This window comes from Anser brachyrhynchus (genome assembly GCF_964034855.1).
Source record: "Anser brachyrhynchus genome assembly, chromosome: 7".
Taxonomy (NCBI): Eukaryota; Metazoa; Chordata; class Aves; order Anseriformes; family Anatidae; genus Anser; species Anser brachyrhynchus.
This window is the reverse complement of record NC_137701.1, coordinates 27,809,499-27,824,176: the sequence shown is the minus strand read 5'-3', so window position 1 is coordinate 27,824,176 and position 14,678 is coordinate 27,809,499. Positions and strand designations below refer to the sequence as shown.

Sequence of the window (14,678 nt, the reverse complement as noted above, 5' to 3'; positions counted from 1 at the left end):
ATCTCTCTGGAGCTTTGAGTTTAGGAGTGCATCCACACACTGCTGCAAAAGCACATGCCCCGAAAAACCAATCTGGCCACCACCAGGGCTAATAGGGCTACGTGTTTATTTCCTGCAGCAAATGAAAAAAGATCTGAAAGCCATCACCTGCTTTCTCAAGCATCTGTAGCAGAGGAGCTGTGGGACAGACAGCCGCTTTCTCGACGGCTGTCATCCACCTTTTCTCTGCTCCGATTTGGAGAGGTGTGTACCCAACAGCAGGGAGTGCTCGGAGAGCACCAGCCTGGCTCTCCCTTGCAGCCCTGCCTCAGTATTTCATCCACAGAGTCCCATGTGAAATAAGCACTGAAAGAAGGTGGGGGGATTGTTTAAAGTGTTACAAGGAGGCTTGATTAGAATAACAAGGTAAAATTAAGAGGAAGAAAATGTGCGTTGGTAGTCTACTAGTTCCTAATGAGGAGATGTGTGGAGTAATACCCCAAGGGAAGTGTAAGCTTCACATCTTGCAGCATTTCAGTATTGACTGGGAAATTATTGGAAAGTGCCTGGTAAGAGACAGTCCATTCCTGGCAAGGACAGCAGGTTAAAAGACTGAATGTCGGGGGTGTCTCCTTTTCAGCCAGTCTAAGCGACAGCCACTTGTTAAATCTGGGGATTTCCATTCTGCTGGAGACTCTGCTGAAAACTCAATTACTGACCGATATATTTTTTCGCAGAGTGAGAAGCTCAACCATCCCAAAAAAAGCATGTGTGTGTGTTTTGTTTTGGAAATGCTGTATTGGAAACGCCTCATGTGAGTTGTGGTTTGGGTGTCTAAAATCCTTGGCCAGACAGTATCTCCCATGATGGTGTGCACTATAAAAAATGTAATTCAGACAAGATCTGTGGCACACAGTGGAGCACCAGGCATGAGGGACCTGAGTTGCTGTGCTCTTATGGTACCACAATAGCTCCAATGTAAATTCAGATTAATGCTGAACAAGCCAGAAATGAAATGTCAATCCTCTTCAACAAATTAAAATGGTTTCAATTCAGTTTTTTCCAATGGAAAGTAGAAACATTTTGGCAAAATAAGATTTTTAGTAGAAAATTTCACTTTTTCAGAGACCGCTTTCTCTGGAAAGAAACATTTCAACAAAGGTAGTGTTCACAGCTCAGCCACATAGGAATTGCAGGAAAAAGAAACTGGTGTTTGAACTTTCTCATACTATTTCTTTGGGCTCTGAATCACCAGAAGTCCTTCTGTGAATTACTACAGTTTCCTGTCCCAAGAGCCACCTTGCAATAAGTTTTTTTTTATTATTATTTTTAGATTAAGAGCTAATTAAAACAAATCTCTTCCTCTCCATATCTGAACTGTTGAATTGAAAAGTCACAGCTGGCATGTGTGTCGTGAGCTAGTTAATGAAAATTGTTGAACTCATACAGCACATCTCACTTTCCAAGCCATAGAGTGCCATTAAGCCATTAATCATTGCAGCCCCTCAGTAGGTTCTGGGAAGGTGTTGATGGGGAAGGAGATGGCAGCCAAATTGATCCATCTGGGCAGGTCAGAGACAATTTGAGATGGATCTGGCTGTGGCTGAATACTTACAGGACCAACTGGAGCATCAGATCACGAGGAACAGCATCTGATGGGGTCCGTCACCCCAGGTGCTCCTGTCTAAAGCTGCCCTAGAGGTGGGATGCTCTGTGCTGGACAGTGGTAGTAACTGGGAGGAAAGGGAATGAAGGGGGTCAAAACCAGCAAGGTTTGGTATTCCCAGGTCAATACTGGCCGCTGTTTGCCTTGTCTGTAGGAGTGACCATTGTCCTTACCTCTGAATTGTACCAATTTGCATTTCTGTTGTATGTTACACTATTGTGGAGGTGCCAGTGCTTTAATCCTCATAGCAGGCTGTTACAAAAAAAAAAAAAAAAAGTGATTCATTTAGCACTGAGGAAATGGGTAGACAGAGAAGTTCAGGAGAGAGCTCACAGCATGCCCAGCATTAAATTAACTTATTTATGAAGATCCCAGTGGGCCCCAGACTGGAGCCAGAGCCCCTGGAGCTCTGCTCTGCAATCCACTCATCACGGGATCTTGTTCAAGCTTCCCAAATTTGCTGATTCCAGAAGAGTGCTTTGAGGGCTCAACATTTGTCCCTGTGGAGTGCCCTGGAGGCATAAATCTTTGGGTAAGGGTTAGGTATCATTTTCCATCTGTTGAAAGATGCAAAAGATTGAATGCCTCTCCCCAGCATGTGTCAGGTGAGTGTGGTAACCAAAAGCTTTGGCTGCTCTGTGATTGCTTCCTGCTCATATTTCCCTACTCCTCACAGATCAGAAGTTTTGCTTCAGCAAAGGACAAAACCAAATATCAAAAGCCAGCCTTTTTTTTTTCTCCAGCCTTTCCTGCAGCTGCTCATGACCTGGCTGGAGCCAAGCACCATCGCAACCATGGCTTTGGGGTGTTTCATGTCTTGTCATTAAGTCCGATCCATTTCTGCCAAAACTCTGTAACTCGTTATTTCTCTGTAATCAAGGATGTTGTGTTGCTACCATACTTTAGTGATCAGTTGATACCTGCCCTGTAATCTATGAGTGACAGAGGAATTCAGATGAAAGAAGTTCACCTTATACAATGCACTGTTGTGTGTTGCAGGAGCATCTGACAGACCTGAAAGAAGATCTAGATAAGGATGAATGTAAACAGGAGCCTGAGGTTATTTATGAGACAAACTGTCACTGGGAAGGGTGCACAAAGGAATATGACACTCAAGAGCAGCTCGTCCATGTGAGTAATGGCTGGGAGGAAACCCCAGCGATAAATTTGGGTTTCTGTGCACTTGTCCTCATTTTTTATCACTAGCTGCTGTACAGCCAGAGCTCACTCAGGGAGCTACTAAAGGTGCAAATCAGAGATACAGTGTGTAAACACTGCCAAAGCAGGTCGCTGCTCCCCGAGGAGTTTAGCTGCAGGAAGTATGAAATAATCATAGATTATTTGACGTTGCTCTCTTCCCAGCTGCTGAGGCTGCATTTTGGTCTCCCTCTTGTACAACCCAATAAAAGAAGACTCCATGCAGAAGACCTGACCAGAAAATGGGGAGGGGGACTGAGCCCCTCCCTTTTCTCTGGGCACAGTCAATGAGCCTCCCCACACACTTACACCAGCTGTGGACCAGGAACAGTCTGAGCTGTCCTCAGTCCTTGGCCAAGGCATGAAAGCATTTCATGCTCCTGTGGCATGAGCTGTGGGGCCATGTCACCTGGGAACTGTTGACCTGCCCAGCTCATCCCTCCCACCTCCCTGCCCCTGGAGTCAAAAATAGGGCACTTCCAGAGCTTGGAGACACACTCCAGTGTCTCCATCAGGGCCTGAAATAGAGAAAGTGGGTTGATTTTTTAAAAATTTGAGAAATAAGCCTTCCATAATCACAGTGATGTCCCCGAACCAATGTCAAAACTGCTCTCTGAAGGATCCCAAACCAAGTCATTAATCGGATTTTCAGTTCTAATTAATTCCTAGAACCTTTTGTGTGCTTTGCTTCACCTGGGAATCCACCATTTGGTTTTCGTTTGGCTTCTGGGGTTGACAAATCCCTCAAATTCAAGGCAAATCCCTCAGAAATCAGACACGATCTGTGTCTGAGCCCCATCCTGCCCTCAGCCCAGCACTCTTCCAGTCCTCATTTTGAGTCTGTGGTGTGAGCCCTGCTTGTTTGAAGCCAGCCCAGAGCTGCCAGGAATTCATCAGCCCCAGCAACCACGCTGCTTGCAGCAAAATGATGGATTGAGAACATTTTGCGTCAGGAGCCGCTGTCTTCTGCTTCCCCTTCAGCGTTTTGCTGCTTGCCTCAGCGTGGCTCCAAGCCTGCCAGGGCCACACATGTGCGATTCACTTGCAGTCCTCTTTGCAAAGCACTACAAAGCTCACATCTGCTCTCACCCTTTATTGTTGATCTTCGTTTTATTATAGTCAGGTTTAGATGCCACCAAGTTTGCGTTGGTCTCCCAAGCTCTGCACACAAATTTTACCTTAGCCCAGAGAGACCGGGGCATTTGATCATTTGGGGCATTTTCTGTTCTTCAACCTAAGGTTAGCACCTGCCCACCCCTGCCTGAAGTCACTGGTTCAGGGCAACAACTCCTTGAGGACAGACAGATCTGGAAACTGTTTTCAGGGCCAAATGAGCAATAGGGGGTTCTGTTTAATGGGTTGCACATTGCGTGCCACTGGATGTTGCTGTACTGGAGTTAAACCACAGCAGCCCTGTCGGATGGGCTGGTCTCACATGTGTCCAGCAGTAGTTGTGCATTTCCGTCTCAGATGTAAGACGAACCCTTTAACTCTGCCCAGAGCAAAGTGCAGGGCAGATCCGGGCAGCTCAGCACAATTTATTTCCAGAGAAAACCCAAAGAAAAATATTTGACAGAATGTCCAAGATTTTCCTAAATGTGGATGGTTATAAAAATGGAGGCTTCTGTACTATGATTACTAGCAACATGGGGTTGTGGATTTGGGACGCCCAAAATACACATGTAAATGAAATACAGATGCCATGGGCCAACTTCTGAGAAGGTGGCATCCCACCATGCTTGGAAAAACACTTGTTTGTGTGCAGAGCAAAGTACCTGGGCATGCAGAGCCTGTTCTGCACACATAGTGGGCAACATGCTTGTGGGAGGAGTACATGTCAGAGAGGAGCAGCAGGAATGAGGGTGTATTTTTGCAAGCACCACCACTACTCCCCAGCCTTGAAGGCTGCACACATTTGAGAGGAGCCCAAGGAAAGCCCCAGGCCAGGTGGGGCTTTGATGGGAGAAGTTCGATGGGAGCAGCGTAGTCCAAGTGTGGTGAGTTGTGTGACTGTTCCTCTGCTGCGTGATGGGAAGCAGATGTTGCCCAGACAGTGAGTTCATGCTGCAGCCCCTCTCCGATAAATGTGTCTTCCTCCGGCCCAAGGGGGACCCAACAGGCGAGCCCATATGCTCCCTGCTAGCGCTGCCGTGCGTAGTCTTGGTTGTAAGTCAGATTCCCACACAAACAGAGCCAGGAGACATATCTTTCCAGTCTGGTCTGGACGTGGTTTACTGTGTCCATAGGTCTCCCAAGGAGCTTACTAGATCTCTGCCAAAATCTCACACCAATGCCACGTTATAAAAGCAGAACCATAGGCAGCTGTGCTCCAAACCCACTTGAAACCTAACCCAAAGCTGCGTGCTGCAACCTCTTCCCATCGTCCTGGCATGGGGCTTTGGCTCTCGGTGTTCACCCATGGTCAAGCTCCACGTGCCTCCTCCTGCCCCTGGGCAGACCCTGTGCCCCTAGGTGGCAGATCCCTGTCCCCAGGACTCAGTCATAGCACACAAAATGCCAGGGCTGGAGTCAAGTAGGGCCATGAAGGCAGATTACTCTGTTTTCCTGAGTTCCTGTGTCCTCACGCTGCCCCGCCACCCCGACAAAGTCTCGTCCCAAGCCGCAACATGTGTGCCTGGCCTTGACCAGGGGGTGGAGACAGGGGCTGGAAAAAAAGTCTCAGTACAAAAAAACAAAACCCAAACCCAAAGTGGTTTATTTTAGGATTTCCTGTCAGTGAATGTCTGCTAAAAACACAGGAGCGAGGACAGGCATTATTTTTGGCAGCAAGACCCCATTCAGAGAGACAGGGCTGCCGCGGGAGCAGCACCGCCGATGGGCTGGTCTCTGGCTCTGTTTATTTTCATCAAGGATTCATCTGCCTGCGGCTGGTGAAAAGCAACCTTCGTCTTCCTCCCAGGGAAGATGAAGGCAGCGTTCTGGGGCTGACTTTTCAGCACCCAGAAGTGGGATTTTAGGGACCCAAGTAATTAGCAGTAACTGAGGCCAGCGAGCCTTCCCTAGCACCCATGCCTCGCAGATGGTGCCATTTCCTGCCGGCCCCAGCACTGGGGCAGGTGGATGTTTTGGAGCCAGCATCACACTCATCTCCTCCTCTGCCCCCTCCTTCACAGCATCCCAGGAAGGGTCCCAGTGGTATGGTGAGGTACAGGAGGATTCGGCAGACAGAAATGACTGTCAGAAATGGTGGTGAAATGCCCACTAGTTTCATCTTCCCTTCACCCATAACACCGGCACTGGGCACCCAGGAGGCACCGAGAGGGCTCCTTGCTCCCTGGCACTGCAGGTCCCCGTCTCCTTTGCAGCACTTAGGGCAAACTTCTGATTTATAGCTGCTTTGGACCCAGCACCCAGGTGGCTGCTGCGCACCTTCTCCTGCAGGACACGCCAGACCACAGCACTGGCTCCTGTGTCCCTGCGGACGGAGGGGTCATTGGTGTTACCCGTGCACCTGGCGCCCAGGTGCAGAGCCTGACCACTGGGGAGGGAACGGCTGGTTTGGGGAGCACCATATGTGCTTTGCTGGCATCAGCTCTTCCAGGAGTGACCTGCTTCTCCCTTCTCTCCCACCAGCACATCAACAACGATCACATCCACGGGGAGAAGAAAGAGTTTGTCTGCCGCTGGCAGGACTGCACGCGGGAGCAGAAGCCCTTCAAGGCTCAGTACATGCTGGTGGTGCACATGCGAAGGCACACCGGAGAGAAGCCGCACAAGTGTACGGTGAGCTGGCAGGGCCGTGTGGCGCAGCTCGGCTTGGCAAGCGGGACAAGTCACTTAAGGTGAAAAACAGGCAATTTAGTGCTTCCATCCAAGAAGGAAACCAGAAACCACACCGTGGGGAAGCACCCAGCCCTGGTTGTGTGTAATTCAGCATCACCCAGTACTGCTGCTGGGGACACGCTCCCCTGTGTACCAGAGCATGCACACAAGCATCCTTCCTGCCTCGGGAGCTGGGCCAACACCTTCTGCATGCATACGTCATGGCACCTAGCATTAAACACTGCCTGAGGAAGAGCACAGGGTGACATTTTTTACCTCAGTCCTGTGGGTATGGGCTTGCCCAGCACACAGGAGAGCTGGGCTCATCTATTCCTCAACCTTGGTAGATTAAAGTCCATATCTCCCATCCCACGTGGAGTGCCCACCGTGCCACTGGCCAATGTGGGGCAGCAAAGGACACTTGACAGGGGGCATGGGAGATAAGTGAGCCATAGAGTTCAGTGGCTGTGGCTGGCTGGTAGGAGAAGAGAGATGCTCATCATCTCTTCCCATATAGGCTTCAACCCCAGGGTCCATGCATGTCTTTTGATCCCCTCTGCTCCCTCCCTTTTCCTCCTGCCAGTTCTTCACACCTCCTCCCCTGTCAGCATTGCACCATTCCTCTCTCCAGGGTCTCAGAGATGAGTCTCTCTTTCTGTTTGGCAGATGTCTGAGCCCTCCTCCTGTATCTTCCTCCTCTTCTGCTCCATTAGTCGCTTCCAGTGCTGCTCCCTTTCTGGCTCTTCCCCAGCTCCTGCTTACAAATATTAGGATATGTATGATTTGCTTGCTGCATGACTCCTTTATTCATCTTCCAGCCCTGTGCTCATTTAATTTAGAGCATTAGCTCCCCAGGGCATGGGGCCATGTCCTTTGTTTTAATCTTCTAAAGCACCTTGCCCAGTTCTAGCACTTTACCAATCTTCCTTAAAAGTATCAAGGAATATTGATCAGCAGTGTGCTGTGAAGGGAGCAGCAAGGGAAGACTAGCCCTGCCCTTCCGAGCAGAGGGACTCAGGAGGTGAAAACCGGCAGGGACTGCATCCTCTTTTGTACTGAAATGGAGCAGGGAAAAGCACCGCTGCTCAATCCTGCCTCTTTCCAGCCTCGCTTGTGTCTCACTGGAGCAATGGCAAGGCTGTGGGAGTTTGCAGTCTCAAGTCATCCTCTGCCTGCAGTCCTTGTGTGTGCAAAATGTCACAGCAACTCTCCCTGAACTGGAGTCCTGGCGGTTTCCAACTGACTGGGGTACATGGGAGCTCTGCAGATGGTGCCCTTGTTTGGCAGAGCATTCCTTGCCCAAGTCTGGCAGTGATTTTTCAAAGTGCCATTTGTTTCAGACAAGAAGTTTGTGGTGTACATAAAGCTGCAGATGAGCCCAGTTGCAGCCTGGGATCTGGTCAGGAATTATTTCAACAGATGACAGCCAGAACTCCCACTGACATAATCAAATCCACGCATACGAGTGGGAACAACTGCTTTGAACATGCACAGGATGCTTTACTGAGAAGCCTTTATTTGAAAATGGGGCCTCAGTACTTTTCTTCTTAGGAACTGCATTTTTGTGTCAGTATCCAGCAAAACCAGAATGGACACATGAGTTGCCTCGTGCTGAGTTCCCTTTGTTTTCCAGTGAGTGGAATGATGTATTTTGGTAACCATAAGCGACTCCAGTTTGCCCAGGCCAGGAGAAGAAAAGGCTATACTGTGCTTCTCAAAGCTGCAGCATGTTCTATTGGTCTAATGGGTTCCTGAAAGTTGTCTGAGGAAGGGGAACCAGATTTATCCCACCTTGACGTATCTACAAAGGGAATCAGCTCCTGAAGGATGCTTCTACTGGCCTTGAGGAGACCTGGGTGTCAGAAGAGAGCAGAGAAAGTTTGCCTTATGTCCACCGTCCTCATGCCAGACTGTAAGGGGAACCTGGAGTAACCCTATGTCTTTTCCAGAACAACGAAGCTACATGAGATCAACCTGTGCCTACATGCTGGGGTCCCAGATGGCGAGGAATGGGAGAACCTCGTTAATAGAGCCCTGTCTGTGCAGAGCCAGGCCAGTGGCACTTAAATTACTGCACATGTTAAAGGCAATAAATTCACTCCTTGGTTGTTTAGGCAGCAGAATGGTAGAGCGACAGCTCCAGTGTTGCTTCTTGCAGCAGTGGGAAGTACGATGGCCACTGTTTCAGCTAAACCCCCAGTGTTCAGCCCTTTGCAATCATTGCTCTCAGCAGAGCTGGTGGACAAGGGGAGTCAAAAAAACAAGCCCCTCCCTACCCCTCCAAAATAAGTGCATTCACTCTGGGCTTTCCAAGACAAGTAACAGTTTCCTGGGCTGCATATTTGCCTCACTCCAGTTAGGGCAGGCTACACCTCGGAGTACAAGGAGACAGGTACAGCTGCTCTTACTGCATGCAGCTGCCTTTGGCCTCTGCCCAGAAGAGCCAGTTGCACAGACGTGTAGGACCACTCATCTGCCCACAGGGAAATCAGACACTCAGCTGTAGCATGACCTGTCCTGCTATGACATTTTAATTTTTTTTTTTTCACTGACTAAGACTCAAGCATAACAAAACAAAATCCTGCCACAGCTGGACTGGACTTGCAAACATATTTAAGCGGTCTGACTAAAATGCAACACCTTGTGGCTTTCGTACATTACAACAGGAGGGACTGCTCTTTGAAATCGAACGTATATTATAAGATGCTCGTGTAGGAATTGCAGCACAGGATTTGCAGCTCTCCAAGCTGAACAGTGAGTGCCACATTTAGCCAGAATTTGGAAGGGAGACTTACGTTTCTTAAAACCTCTTTCAGTGTTTGTAAGTTCCCACTTTTTTCATCAAAAAAGCAGTTAAGACAGCCTCCTGGGTATGAGTGACTGACGATATCCTCCCTTGCTGCAAGGGCAGGTGCAGGGAGAAACGTCCAGCCCGGCCCGAGCAGAGGGTGGCAGGACTTCCACCACCTGAAGCCTGACCATATCTCCCAAGCTGCTCCTTCTCGTTGTGTGGGCAGCTGGTTTCCTTCCAGGAGAAAGGCTTCTGGCCTGTAGTGTCATCCAAAAATCCATCTGTCTTCAAGATTGAGAGTCTTGTTTTTTAAACTGGTAATGTCAGACAGCCTGACCACAGCATCCTCCAAGAGTAGACCCAAGCTGTAATTTGGGAAACTTCAAAGGTTGCTAGATTTCTGCTTGTGTGTTAGAGAATGGTGTGGTCTTTCCAGCTCTGGGGCTAGGGAAGCTGCGAGGCTGGTCAAGCTGCTGAGAAGCTGTCAGTTCTCTGGGTGGGAAGGAGAGGGCCTCCGTTTCTGAGTATGTTAGCTGCAGAGGGATACCTAAGAGAGCCCTGGGAGGAACAGACGGCTGTTCAACCCTGCTCGAAAAAGCAGTCTCTTGTTGAAATGTCAGGTGGGTACCCAATAAGGAGCAGCACCTTAAACATGAGTCACTGCTCAAACTCTCAGCCTGCCTTGGGAGCGGAATTCTCCCAACAAAGTGGATGTTGTTCCCTAAAACACAAGCCCTTTAAAGGGAAGAAAAAAAAAAAGAAAGAATGAGAAACAGATGAGAAGGGTTTAGGCAGGGGGAAAATCAAATTTTTCTGGTTAATTAATCAGTCCTCTTGTGTTTTTTTATTTTAGTTTGAGGGTTGCTCCAAAGCCTATTCCCGCCTGGAGAACTTAAAGACACACCTGAGATCCCACACTGGAGAAAAACCCTACGTCTGTGAACATGAAGGCTGCAATAAAGCCTTTTCCAATGCCTCAGATAGAGCCAAGCACCAGAACAGGACGCATTCCAATGAGGTAAGCCTGGGCTCACCGCAGCTCAACGGAGGGCTTTTTTTTAATTTTGCTGACAATAAACATACATTTTACATGCTGGACTCATGTAAAAAGAAACCTACTGTAATGAGAGGTTTTTCTTATTTTTTAATAGGATTTATTTTGCTGGAGAGCCAGACCACATTAGCTTTATATTTATGAAAGCCATGTTTGAAATCATAAACAGATGTTAAAGTATGCAAACTTTTTAATCGTCTTTGGAAATGAAAGTGAGCATTTTCCAAAATTATAATTTTTAATAGTGTGAATAGGATTGTACATTTGTGCATGTGGTGTTTAATGTTACTGTGGTGCAGACCTGCAGTAGTATAACAGCTACCCTGGATCCTGATGCTCTGGAAATAATACTCCCTCCATCGTTTGATGTACAATGATAGAGCACAATGCAATGCTTTGTTAACCTTGGCTAATTAAGACCCACTATTAGTAGTAGGGGAGCAGAGGAAATTGCCTTTATTGTAACGCATGTGATGGTCTGTTGCAATCAACCATGGCCAACGATTGAAATTTATATTACCACTAATTAGCTGACAGGGGAAGAAAAAACAACACTCCAAAGTTCTAATAATGTTTGCAGCCATGAAGAATTCAGTCTGTAGCCTAATTTGCAACAGTTAAATATAGACTATTGGAGAATGGAACGCAATTGCCACAGATGACAGCTTTTTAAAGCGATGCTGTGTCTACAAAGGGCTTTGGCGGAGTATTTCTATCTCTGGCATAATATCTGTCAGCGATAACCAGAGCTCTGTAGGCTGAAGCTCTTCTGTTGGAGTCAGAATAAGGATTCAAACTCTAGGATGCCCTTCTGTGCTGTGTGATGCTGAGATGGACCCGACGAGTGACCTGAATCCTGGTATTATTTTAAGTTGTTTGAGGTCTAAACCCAAATATCAGGATTGTACTTTGCCAGTGAGCCATTTCCGCAGCAGGACGTGGGTTAAAATTAACCTGTATCTGTGCTGGGGTTGATTCAAGGCTATGCAGACCTTGAGGTCAGGAGCAACCAAGACATTCAACCTCTCGCCTGCTGAGCAGCCTGCATTCTCAGTAACTGGTCTTTGATAAAAACATAATTTGACTTCTGTTAAAGCTTATTCTACTGGAAGGTAGGTAGTCTTGATTTAATCTCACTGATAAAGTTTCAGGTATTAGAAATTGCTTTTCTTCTAGCCCTGGATGCCTTCTCTGACTTTCTCCAGTGCTGGATCCAATGTCCCTTTCGTTGTTGCTGTTTCCCTTCCACAACATTACAGTGCTAAGTCACTCTTCATCTTCTTTCTCATAAACTAAGTAAGTCAATCAAACCACTGAAGTCTCCCACTACTGCAGTATTTTTTTTCGTGTCTTAAATCAATTTTGTGTCTCTCTTCCATCCCTAAGGATCCTGATGTGGATGGATCAAGACTTCTCACACAACTTTCAGTGATGGATACAGATTCTCTCTGCCCAGTTTGTGCACACTGAAAGCAGCATGTGAATTAATTTTGCCCATAGACCGCATAAAATAGGATCCCTCCTAGACAGACTAGAGTCTCACCTTCTGTTTGTTCAGCTGGTGTCCCACATTCCTACATGTGGAATTTTGCCTTTGTCTGTGTTATTAAATACCATTTCTTCAAATGAGTTCAGTTTCCCATGTGATCCAGATCAGTACCTGTACTAGGTCTGTGACAACTCCTTCCACCATCAGAGCAGAGCTTGTACACACTTGAAGTTCTGCTCCTCTTGGTTCCCACTGTGTGTAAAGATGAAGTTGTAGGGCAGAAGCATCCAACTCCTTGTGGACCCTGATCTAATATGTTGATGCTTGGCTTAGGCTGTATCCAGCAACACAAATTAAAGACTCAGATAACAGGTAGGAAGTCAGCTGAGTCCTACCAAGCGAGCTACATGGCACTGTGGGATCTTTTGAGGTCACACTCACTCCCGAACTGCTCTTCATCCCTCTGTGATACAGCAGAGGCATGCCCAGAGATTTGTGAGGGATCTGCATGTAATGGGTCTCTGGGCCATATATTTGATATTCTCTTTTTGAGGAACATACAACATGATCCTTTGCAACAGATGATGTCCCTCATGGCAAAGCTTATTGCACCGGGCAGCAGGCCCAGGTGAGGGTCCTGCAACCAGCTTTGGAAATGACCAATGGGTTAGCAAAATACACTGACACCCTGGCTCACAAAACCACATGGATGCAAAGCAGGACTTTGTGGCTGCAAGTATTTCCCATTACCCATTGGTAACTCTATGGTGGTTCCTAGCTACCTACCAAATATTTTCCTCTGCTTTCCGTGTTTACGTGGGATACACCACAGTTTCAGAGTTAGTCACCCATGTCTCCTCTAAGGGGGCAGTTCCAGGTTCCCTGTATTTGTCTTTATCATTGTGCAACAAGACATAGGCGTATTATTCAAACATATATATGGGTATATATTACCACACTGTCTTTTGTTTGATTGTTGAAATGTCACATGCACTATTTCATTTTAAACTTTCAATGATTATTCGGCTCACTGCAGAGCACACCTTCAAAGTCACTCCTGGAAAAGGGGTTTTCATCCTGAGATCACTCTCCAGTGCATACACAGTAGAGTGGCATGAGTCCACCGTCAGCCAAAGGCTCAGAGTGATATTTTCTCCAGTTCAAGCTAAACAGGAGTAACATGCAGAAATAGATGCTGGTGATGCTGAGTTCCTGGGGAGGCCTCCAATTCTTCCACCTTAAGGAGAATCACACAGTATGGGTATGAGAGTAGGAGGGAGGTGTCTGAGATACCTAAGTCGTTGACTTCACTAGTGTCCACTGCATTAGTGTTTGAATAACGCAGGGGTGTATGAAGGTGTGCCAAGGTATCAGCAGTTGTGCTCAGCTGGGTTGCAGGAGGTATGGCCTGATGAAGTGGATGGTTGTACCCCGTTAGGTGGAATGTCTGGCCCTTCCAGGCCAGAGTGATCACATTACCCAAATGACTGGTGTCTGAAAATCAGAACTATTGAGTCTAAAGGAACTTACCAAACATCATTGAACTATTTAATGTAGGTTTTTCAGCACTGGGGGAGGCAGGGTGTCTATTCTTTCAAATAGGTTTTAATAGCAGTAATAATACTTCTATAATGCCTTATCCAAAGGGTTGCATGAGATATATAAACAAACTATTTTACTTTTTGTGTTTTGGTTTACCCAGCTTTAAAATATATTAAATATTTACCCCAGTGTGGTGTTACAAGGATTTAGTTTGTTCAAGTGATCTGCCAAGATCAACCAGGAAGCATGCTTTTGAATAAAAAACAGACTTTCAGTGTTTTTCATGTGATGGTGGTGGCTTTCTGAAAAGAATATACACTCCTTTGTATTTTTTCTCTCAAGCTTCTGGATGAAATTAGAAAACAGATAAAAAAATGAATAGGAATGGTCATCTTGGGTAGCCTTCAAACATCTATCTGTTGTTTTTTTTTGTGGATCTATTCCAGTGCCTTGGCAGAAAAATACTTAGAGTAGCTGTGAGTCTGTAAGCGAAACTTGTGATGAATTCAGAGCTTCCAACGCAGCAGCACCAGCTCAAACAACTATGGTGTTAATGCACTTGGAATTGGAAACTCAATAAAAAAAAAAAAGTTAAAAGAAGAAAAGTATCTGTTTGCTGACTTCTGTTTTCAGAAGCATGGCTTCAGTCTTGTTTTCCTGTGGCAATCAATGATTCATGAATTCAGGACTAGAGTGCTATCATCAGAAAAAAAAAAACATTGCATGCCTGTGGTTTGTTTTGCACAATAACAGATTTCAAGGTGACAGGTGCTGGAGTGGTATGATAGATTGGGTAGGGTGAATCCAGTCTGGCTTGGTTTCACTGGAATTCCATCAGCCAGAAGGTCTCAGACATTTTCATGGTGTAGACCCCACCTTAGCAGAGAGAATGTGTTATGGCCAGTCCCCTACATTACCTCCCTCCCATCCATAATCAGAAAACATTCCTGTGGCCACCCGAGCAAATACATACATGGGAAAGTAGTATTAGGAAAGTATTTCATGAATTCTTAGCTGTCTTTTAATCCAGCAACTGAAAACAAGGAGTTTAGCCAACATCAAATGACTGCCCATGTCTGTATGGATCATCAGCAGCCCATATATCATATCTTGGAGATCTTGGTCTTACAAAACCCTGTGGAGCAGATGCTCCACGTTTTGCTGCTGCCAGCAGCCA

At 46.8% G+C, this 14,678-nt stretch overlaps 1 protein-coding gene across 11 annotated transcripts in view; it reads left to right on the top strand.

Annotated features, from left to right (window-relative positions):
- The window catches only part of GLI2 (GLI family zinc finger 2), a 399,847-nt gene that overhangs the window by 375,089 nt on the left and 10,080 nt on the right, over positions 1–14,678 (top strand). For all 11 annotated transcript variants that reach the window (XM_080600269.1, XM_080600274.1, XM_080600275.1 and 8 more), the window contains 3 exons: positions 2,645–2,776; positions 6,437–6,586; positions 10,270–10,434. In XM_080600269.1, coding sequence (XP_080456395.1) covers positions 2,645–2,776; positions 6,437–6,586; positions 10,270–10,434 — 447 coding nt within the window. The remainder of the gene's footprint in view (positions 1–2,644; positions 2,777–6,436; positions 6,587–10,269; positions 10,435–14,678) is intronic.